The following is a 10310-nucleotide window of genomic DNA, read 5'->3' as shown; positions in this document are numbered from 1 at the left end:
CACATTGGCACCACAACCTTGGAAGTATACAACGAAAGTACTAACAATACATGTAGGTACGTGCTCTGCTATAAAAGCAGGAAGTGTGACTTTCAATTTCTTGAAAACGTCACATAAAGAAACTAGTTAGAGTCGTGTTAGCAATGCCTTAAGCGACGTAATTTGATACAATTGAACGATTAATTGTTCAACCCTCGGCGAAAGAGAAAGCGTGAGAGAATGTCGGTCCGTGTCTACCGCGAATCGTCTCTGCGGTTCCTACAGAAGTTACGAGGTGTGTACAGTGCAGTGGAAAGAGTGACCGCAAAGTGAGTCAACACATCCGCCAACCCGTGACGTAGTTATCTGTCTGTATAAATACGGACCGGTATCTCCGGAGATCAGCAGTGTAATCTTTAGCAGTGTTAAGAATGGGGCCGCCTAGGAACCTATTCTTGTGCAGTGTAATAGTAATACTATGTGGTTTAACATCATCTCATAAAACTGAATTCGGGGACAATGGAGACGTGCCGGATTTTCTCCCACCAGGACATTACGATGCAGTAGAAGACTTGGTACCTGAAGCCAGTGAACGAGTGGTAAAGCCAGTAAAATACTCTTACCGCACAGAAGACTTTAGGCCTGCTCCATCCGAGCAGAGCAAAGCTGCGAGTGAGCCTGAAGGGGATTACAGGAAAGTGCATAAGAGACCTGTTTCCTACTCCTACAGCGGGCCTGCAGAATCGAGGCCAGCGGCTTCTAGTTCGGAGCGCTACACACACAGGGCAGTAGCGGCCCCAGAGCGTAATGGATATAGGTCATCCGAATCAGTACCAGAGTATCATCGGCCCAGGGCAGTAGAATCAGCACCAGAACATCATGAATATAGAGCAGCTGAATCCGCTCCTGTGCGACGGGGATACAAGAAATCTGCCGAACCAGAACAAGAATATCATAGACACAGGTCATCCGAATCTGTTCCAGAACATGATGGTCACAGAGAAGCCGAGTCCGCCTCAGTGCATCATAGGTACAGAGAAGCTGAGTCAGAACCAGTTCAACATCGCTATAGAGCAGCAGGATCAAACCCGAAGCATCATGTCAGGAAGATTGTTGATGCAGAGCCCGAACATCATCAAGCAGCTGAATCCACCGCAGTGCATCACGGACACAGGGGCTTATCATCAGCTCCAGTGCATCACACACATAGGTCGGCAGTAGCTGCATCAGATCATCAGGAACGCGAGGCAGATCTGGTGGAACAACACGAGGATCAGGCATCTTCCGCATCTGGTCATGGAGGCGGTGGAGGTGGAGGTGGAGGTGGAGGAGGCGGAGACCACGGAAAACATTACGAGAAAGGTGGTGGTAAGAAACATGAAGAAGAACATCATGAAAGTGGAGGACATAAGGGTGATAAGGGATATAAGGGACACCATACATACGAAAAGGGGGAGAAAGGTAAACATGATAAGGAAGGCCACAAAGGACATTACAGTGATCATGGTGGAAAGAAGAAAGAGCACCACGAGGGTAGCGGACATTATGGTGAACACCATCATGGAGAAAAGGGTGAGAAGGGTGCCAAGTACGGTGAGAAGGGTGAGCACAAGAAGGGCCACAGTACCAAGGGCGAACACAACGTGCACAAGAAGGATGAGTATGAGAAGAAACACGAATTCTACGATGAGCATCATGAAGGTGGAGAGCACTCCAAGCACGGCGAGTACGGCTCCGAGCATGAGGCTCATGAGGGTGGACATAAGAAAGGTGGGCACCATCATGGAGGGTACCACGATGACCACCACGGTAAGAAGGGTCATCACGAGAAGGGGGATCATTATCACGATCACAAAGGTCACAAAGCCGCTGAGGGTCACGAGGAACATCATGGACACCATGAAGATTACGGTAAGAAAGGAGGACACGACGAGGGCAAGAAGTGGGGATACAGTGATGGCAGCGGTGGAGGCGGCGGTGGTGGTGGTGGAGGAGGAAAACACCGCTAGGTTCGCAACCCTATCAATGTCAATTTATATTTCGCTGTGTTGTCTAATATTTCTCCATAAATATTCAGATAACATTTTACGCAACGAAAATGCTCTTGCGTTGTTTTCAACTCGATGTAGGTGAGAATATAATGATTGAATGAATGTTGTTGTCTCTAAGTGAAATGGTAGTAGACATCAGTGATAATTTCAGCATTTCCATACCACAGAATCATTAATACGAATCAGAGTTGTGGCATGACGTGTTATAAAATATTCAGACCTGAGCTGATGTCTTTCGTGGTGCTATTTTTAATTTGTGTCTCTAGGATTAATGCCACATCTAAGCAATTTGAAGTTCGCTTTCATATTCTGAAATGTAAACACTGTCCTAAGATAATGACTAATCTATTATGATTAATTGTTTAAACTATTTCGAGGACCGTTAATGTATTTCAGCTATTATGTAGGCTTAAAACAATTGGATGGTCTTGCGTTAAAGAGAACCAAGTGACATTAATATGATTTCAAGAAAAACTGCTAGAACATTGACACCTACCTAAAACTCGTTTGCTTACAGTACGAACCAGCTGTATGACTGCAGTTGCAGAGAAAGTATTTGCTTATCTTTTATTCACAAATTAACGTGGAGAGAACTATGCTAAAAATTAAAAAGTTTGATTTTAATCATTTTATGATTAATATATTATGAACTTCAGTATTTCACACTGTCCGACTCGTTGACTGAATGGTCAGCGTATTGGTCTTCGGTTCAGAGGGTCCCGGGTTCGATTCCCGGCCGGGTCGGGGACTGAGCGTATGTGTCCGTCCCAACACTCTCCTCATCATATTCAGACAACATACTACACTACCAATCACCACAGAAACACGCAATAGTGATTACATCTCTCCATATAGGGTTGGCGTCAGGAAATGCATCCGAACGTAGAACAGGGCCAAATCCACATGTGCTACACAGTTCACACCCGCGACCCCATAGGTGTGGGGAAGAAGCGGTAGTGAAAGAAAAATAAGACGAAGAAGAACTTCAGTATTTCACACTCATAACCTATTTTTATTTATTTATTTTTTTTTTTTTTTGCTAGTGGCTTTACGTCGCACCGAGACAGATAGGTCTTACGGCGACGATGGGACAGGAAAGGGCTAGGAGTGGGAAGGAAGCGGTCGTGGCCTTAATTAAGGTACAGCCCCAGCATTTGCCTGGTGTGAAAATGGGAAACTACGGAAAAGCATTTTCAGGGCTGCCGACAGTGGGGTTCGAACCTGCTATCTCCCGATTACTGGATACTGGCCGCACTTAAGCGACTGCAGCTATCGAGCTCGGTTAACCTACTATTCAATATGATAACAGTTTTTTTTATTTTGCAAATTTTTTACGTAGCACCGACACATTTAGGTATTATGGCGAAGGAAAAGGCTAGAAGTGGCAAAGAAGCGGCCGTGGCCTTAATTGTGATACAGTTCCAGCATTAGCCTGGTCTGAAAATGGAAAACCACGGAAAACCATCTTCAAGGCTGCTAACAGTGGGGTTCGAACCTACTCTCACCCGAATACTGGATACCGGCCGACGTAAGCGACTGCAGCTACTGAGCTCGGTGGGTAACATGGCACTTTGAGTAGACAAAGTGTATTCGAACGTTCATATTAATTTACCGTTATTATAAGAATTTCGTATTGACGTTGTATTTTCGTCAATACAAAGAATAATACGAATGATTACTGATGAAACAAAACAAAAACGAAACAATGGTCAGCATTGACAACGAACGCCTTCACGGCCACAGATCGAAAAATCACAGCAATAACGCCACACTTTTGGGTTAGTATGCCTTGTGTGTGTTCAGCATATCGTTCAGGGCGTGCAATTCAGGCTTACCAGTTGGACTGGCACTTATTTCCCAGACGCTGCTTAGCTGCTTGTTGAGTTTTTTGTAATGTCACTGAACACAGAAATGCAAATTTACTTCAGCACTGAATAAAATGGCCTTTAGTGCCAGGATTTTCCGAAGACATGTTTGGCTCGCCCAGTGCACGTCTGTTGATTTGACGCCCGTAGGCGATCTGCGCGTCATGATGACGATGAAATCATGATGAAAACGACATATAAACCTAGCCTTCGTGCCAGAGAAATTAGCCAATGATGGTTAAAATTCCCGACCCTGCCGGGAATCGAACCCGAGACCTCTATGACCGAAGGCCAGCACGCTAACCATTTAGCCATGGAGCTGGAGCCACTGAATGATAAGTGATCAACAACTTCTGCCTGTAATTCATTTCTGCTGAAGTACAATACTGCATGGTTCCTTCCATCTAGCATAAGAAAGATCGTGATTTTATTCTGTGTCTTTAAGTTCTATTTTTAAATGTCACTTGGGTCGGTTCAGCACAAGACCAACCAATTATTTGTCAATGAAAATATTTACTAAATCTATCATTTCGATTACTTCAAATTTTGAATCATTGCTTTGAAAATGTTTTCATTCTTATAAACCATGCCAATTTTATCAATATCGTTCATAAATCATAATCGTAAAATAAATTAAATGCACAGTATCTTAATATTTTAAAATATTTAGTAACATAGTAATTGTTTCTTACATATTTTTTAAATTAAAAATTCAATATGTTGTTAAGCTAAATACCTGAAACGAAAATAAGTATTTAGACTTTCATACAAACACTATGTTAACTTGTTTTCTTTATAAAGAGGCCTATATTGTTGGCAGAAATTTAAATAAACTGTTCCCTTTTCCTATATCTACCAAAATGTTCGAGATGTCTAGTCCTTAGTTAATCTTTACTGATGCTAGTTAAAATTTCTCAAAAATTGTACATAAAGCGATACTGATAAGTTAGAAATTCCGATAAAGATTTCCACATCGTAGAGATATGATTTCTTATCATCAGTTACTCATGTATGAATGTTGCTTGTGTTTGCCAAGTGAAGATATATATTGTAATTTCTCAGATATTTACAAGTTAAGTGATATCAAATGGAGATAAATAACTGTATCACTAATCTCGCCTGTATTTGTTCGTTAGAAGGTACGTTGAAGTGTTATTACAATGGATTTAATGTTGATCTCTCAAGTCGTTCACTAAATGTAATACATTCCTTATTCAAAAGTATGATAAATGTAAATGTTACCTGTTCAATAAATGTTAAAAAATAAGTGAATTATTATTATTATTATTATTATTATTATTATTATTATTATTATTATTATTATTATTATTATTATTAACACCTGTCCGCCTCTGTGGTGTAGTGGTTAGTGTGATTAGCTGCCACCCCCAGAGGCCCGGGTTCGATTCCCGGCTCTGCCACGAAATTTGAAAAGTGGTATGAGGGCTGGAACGGGGTTCACTCAGCCTCGGGAGGTCAACTGAGTAGAGGTGGGTTCGATTCCCACCTCAGCCATCCTGGAAGTGGTTTTCCGTGGTTTCCCACTTCTCCTCCAGGCGAATGCCGGGATGGTACCTAACTTAAGGCCACGGCCGCTTCCTTCCCTCTTCCTTGCCTATCCCTTCCAATCTTCTCATCCCCCCACAAGGCCCCTGTTCAGCATAACAGGTGAGGCCGCCTGGGCGAGGTACTGGTCATACTCCCCAGTTGTATCCCCCGACCAAGAGTCTGAAGCTCCAGGACACTGCCCTTGAGGCGGTAGAGGTGGGATCCCTCGCCGAGTCCGAGGGAAAAGCCGAACCTGGAGGGTAAACAGATGATGATGATGATGATGATGATGATGATTAACACCTACTATACTTCTTTTCTAAAGTACAGAAATTTAATAGAACGTTCGAAGTATAACATATCAGAGCAGAAATTCATAAATGCTGAATGTTCAGAGTTTTCACTGAAAAGGCATAGATAAATTACTTCTATTATTCGTAAAAATAATAAATATATTCTTGGACCTCGTTTATTTTGTAATTAGATTGAATACATATGACTATAGAGGGTTAGATTATATATGCTATAAATTTTGTTCAGACGAGAAATTATAAAAACAATTGTTTCTGAATGAAATATTAGCGCGATTTATGTTTTTCTCATGAATTAAAAACAAGATTATGAAGACTTCTTGTCATCAATTGAAGAGGAAAAAAATACAGAGGATCGACTCTTAACAATGAGGGTACTGGCCATAAACGCTGTAATGTCATTGTAATACCATCGGCTCAAAAAAGAACAAGATTTGACCAAGAAAGGTTGTACAAGGATTATAAAAGAGAAGAGACTGGCACAAGCAAGTAGAAGCAATTCCAGCTGGAGCCCCGTGGTTGGCATGCAGTGTCAGGCAAGTTTTCTGACGCTGAATGATACGTATCTCATTACAACGAATATGCTAACTTGTCGATATAACCTAACATTTGTAGTTTTCTAAAGCCCTGACTTCTCAACTTCTAGATAATGAACATGAGTCTTGATACTCCTTGTCAGCTCTGTCCGAAGTAGAATGAAAATATGATGTTGCTTAAACATAATGAACTGAGTGGAAATGTCCCTGACAGCCAAGCTTACGAGCTGACAGGAAATAAGTACCATTTTTTGCAATAAGTGACAAGGAAGTGACCATACGGTAAGTATGTCTACAGCAATCCTCCCATGTAGTGTCTGCCTATAGAAGTCCTCCTCGCACGTATCACTTTCCTGACAGACATGCCTCTGCTACAGTGAACTCCGTCTGGATAGAGGAGTGCTCATCTCTGATTGCATAGTCTTTGACAATACTAGTATTGTAAATAGCATATTACTGTAACGAAATTAATAAAAGTTACGTGTTTCTCTTACAGTCAAACTTAAGAACATACCGTCGTTATATGGGAATAACGACTGACATGTTTATATACTGAGTAGGCCTAATCTAATTGTTTAACATTCTTGATCTAATAGTTTTGACATTATTTGTTTAAATTCCCGCAAAGACACCAAGCGAGTTGGCTAAGCGGTTCAGTTCACGCAGCTGTGAGCTTGCATTCGGAGGATCGTGGGTTCGAACCCCACTATCGATAGCCCTGAAGAAGATTTTCCGTATTTTTCAGGAAAATGCTGGGCGCTGTACTTTAATTAAGGCCACGATCGCTTCCTTCTCGTTCCTTGTCCTAACCCATAGTCACCATAAGACCTGTCTGCGCCAATGTCAGGACAAATAGCAAACCAGAAATCAAGCAATAAAAGTCCAAGGCATGCGAATATATCTAACTAAATTACACACTTATATCCTCCAAGTGTCCGCCTCCGTGGTGTAGTGATTAGTGTGATTAGCTGCCACCCCCGGAGGCCCGGGTCCGATTCCCGGCTCTGCCACGAAATTTGAAAAGTGGTACGAGGGCTGGAACAGGGTCCACTCAGCCTCGGGAGGTCAAATGAGTAGAGGTGGTTTCGATTCCCACCTCAGCCATCCTGGAAGTGGTTTTCCGTGGTTTCCCACTTTTGCTCCAGGCAAATGCCGGGATTGTACCTAACTTAACGCCACGGCCGCTTCCTTCCCTCTTCCTTGTCTATCCCTTCCAATCTTCCCATCCCCCCACAAGACCCCTGTTCAGCATAACAGGGTATGCCGCCTGGCGAGGTACTGGTCATTTCCCCAGTTGTATCCCCGACCCCCCCGGCGTCTCACTCCCCAGGACACTGCCCTTGAGGCGGTAGAGGTGGGATCCCTCGCTGAGTCCGAGAGAAAAACCAACCCTGGAGGGTAATCAGATTAAGAAGGAGAAGAAGAAGAAGAAGAAGAAGAAGAAGAAGAAGAAGAAGAAGAATATCCTCCAAGTGTGCATCATGCGTTTATAAATAATTTCACTTGGGTAACTCTTGCAGATAAGAACCGGATGTCAATACAGATAAAAAGTTAGTTAATCTTGATTACGAGCCCAAGGCTGATTGGAACCTCAAGATGTACCATTATAGGCTATGCCATTAAGAGGTGCAATAATCCAAGTTATGATTGAGGTACGTGAAAGAAGTTACTTTCTTCATCTCTTGTACTACAGATACTGTTCCCCAATATAAAGAACATGCCCGTCTGAGTGGCTCAGGCGGTTGAGGCGCTGGCCTTCCGACCACAACTTGCCAGGTTCGATCCTGGCTTAGTCCAGTGGTATTTGAAATGGGACGTTAGAACCAATAACATTCCTACCAAACAAACACAGTACACCAAGCTACTGGTTGTATGTGAACATTGATGTCATGATCATAGCCACGGATCCACCAGTTTTACATGGGAACATAACCACGCTAAGAAGACATTTCATTTCAAAAAAACCCACATTTATTGGCCGGGTTTCGAACCGTGGCAGTCTTTGTGACAAACCTGTGACGATGTCACTCGGCTATCACTCCCCCCGGTGCACTAGTTAAAATAAAATCTACACAAAAATCATTTTTCCTCTGACACCTAGTGTATCAGCACCGACCTCCATCAGAGAAGAATGCAGTTTAATTTAAATATAAATTGGTCTTTAGATCGTCAATGATATTTCTCTCATTTCTTCATAATGTTTATTTCTTGTCAAACGTATTTATTTATTTATTTATTTATTTATTTATTTATTTATTTATTTATTTATTTATTTATTTATTCACCACCGAGCAAGTGTCTGTGCGGTTTGGGTCACATAGCTATCACCTTGCATTCGGGAGATAGTGGGTTCGAACCCCACTGTCGGCAGCTCTGAAGATGTGGTTTCCCGTTTTTACATCAGATAAATATACCTCAAGTAAGGCCACGGCTGCTTTCTTCCCGCTCCTAGCCCTTTCCTATCCCATCGTCGCGATAAACCCATCTGTGTAGATGAGACGTAAAGGGGATTGTAAATATACACACACACACACATATATATATACATGAATTTCAGCTCCTTAGTTGTATGGGCAGCAGAGTGGTTTTCAGTTCAGAGATTCTTGATTCGAATCTCGGTACGGCCAGGGACTTTAGCATGCCTGGCTAATTCCTTTGGCTCGGGGACAAGGTTTGTAATCGTCAACATACAACATAGCATAACCACCAACCACCACAGAGTTAAGCAATACCAGCAGGCGATAGTGAATATATCCCTCCACATATAATTGGCATTAGGAAAGGATTCCAGTCGTAAAAGCGGGCCATACCCATATGTATTGCTGACCCTAAATAACTGAAGAAATGTCATTGAGTGAAGGAGTACGTGAGGATGAGTTATGAAATATATCGATGAAGGGGCTGAAAACTTAATATATTCGCTAGTGAAACAGCGAATAGCCTGTTGCTTGAAGAATTTGTACAGAAATCTAATACCGCATTCCATTTCTAGCAGCCCCCATATTTGGTATCCACTCATTCATTACGTTTCCATACCTTCATATTCTAAACGTATATAAAATTCCATCATCAGCACTATACTAGTTAGACCATTGACTCTCACTGCTACATTCCTGAGAGTGTCACAGGGAGAAAGGAGAAGGAAAGCAAGGAAGCTTGTACTGTAGTTTTGCGTGGCAGTTGATAGCCACGAGACCTCCGGCTTTTCATGAAATCGTCGCGAAGCCGTGAGCTTGTATTCCGGAGATAGTGGGTTCGAACCCCACTGTCGGCAGCCCTGAAAGTAGTTTTCCGTGGTTTCCCAATTTCACACCAGGCAAATGCTCGAGCTATAACTTAATTACGGCCACGGCTGCTTCCTTCCCACTCCAAGCCCTTTCCTGTCCCTTCGTCGCCATAAGACCTATCTGTGTCGGTGCGACGTAAAGCCAATTGAAAAAAAAAGAACAGTGTGGTGCTTCCAAACCTTCTTCTTCTTCTTCTTAATCTGTTTACCCTCCAGGGTCGGTGTTTCACTCGAACTCAGCTAGGGATCCCACCTCTACCGCCTCAAGGGCAGTGTCCTGGAGCTTCAGACTCTGGATCGGGGGATACAACTGGGGAGGATGACCAGTACCTCACCCAGGCGGCCTCACCTGCTATGCTGAATAGGGGCCTTGCAGGGGGATGGGAAGATTGGAAGGGATAGACAAGGAAGAGGGAAGGAAGCGGCCTTGGCCTTAAGTTAGGTACTATCCCGGAATTTGCCTGGAGGAGAAGTGGAAAATCACGGAAAACCACTTCCAGGATGGCTGAGGTGGGAATCGAACCCTCCTATACTTAGTTGACCTCCCGAGGCTGAATGAACCCCGTTCTAGCCCTCGTACCACTTTTCAAATTTCGTGGCAGAGCCGGGAATCGTTACGTTAATCATTACCAGGGCTAGGATTGTGATGATACTTCATATTTTAATTGGTTCACAACAGCTAATCACACTAACCACTACACCACAGAGGCGGACGCTTCCAAACCTAAACAAAT

At 42.9% G+C, this 10310-nt stretch overlaps 1 protein-coding gene across 1 annotated transcript; it reads left to right on the top strand.

The window, feature by feature from the left end:
- Positions 1-388: 388 nt before the first annotated feature.
- LOC136866787 (high mobility group nucleosome-binding domain-containing protein 5-like) lies at positions 389-5162 on the top strand. Its single transcript, XM_068226680.1, has one exon. The coding sequence runs from the start codon at positions 411-413 to the stop codon at positions 1986-1988; it is 1578 nt and encodes a 525-aa protein (XP_068082781.1). The 5' UTR covers positions 389-410; the 3' UTR covers positions 1989-5162.
- Positions 5163-10310: the final 5148 nt, after the last annotated feature.

This window comes from Anabrus simplex, chromosome 3 (genome assembly GCF_040414725.1).
Source record: "Anabrus simplex isolate iqAnaSimp1 chromosome 3, ASM4041472v1, whole genome shotgun sequence".
NCBI lineage: Eukaryota > Metazoa > Arthropoda > Insecta > Orthoptera > Tettigoniidae > Anabrus > Anabrus simplex.
The sequence above is the reverse complement of the archived record's forward strand: the minus strand, read 5'-3'. Positions and strand labels throughout refer to the sequence as shown.

Coding starts and splice junctions, on each gene's coding strand:
- LOC136866787 (XM_068226680.1), top strand. CDS start 411: ATGGGGCCGCCTAGGAACCTATTCTTGTGCAGTGTAATAGTAATACTA.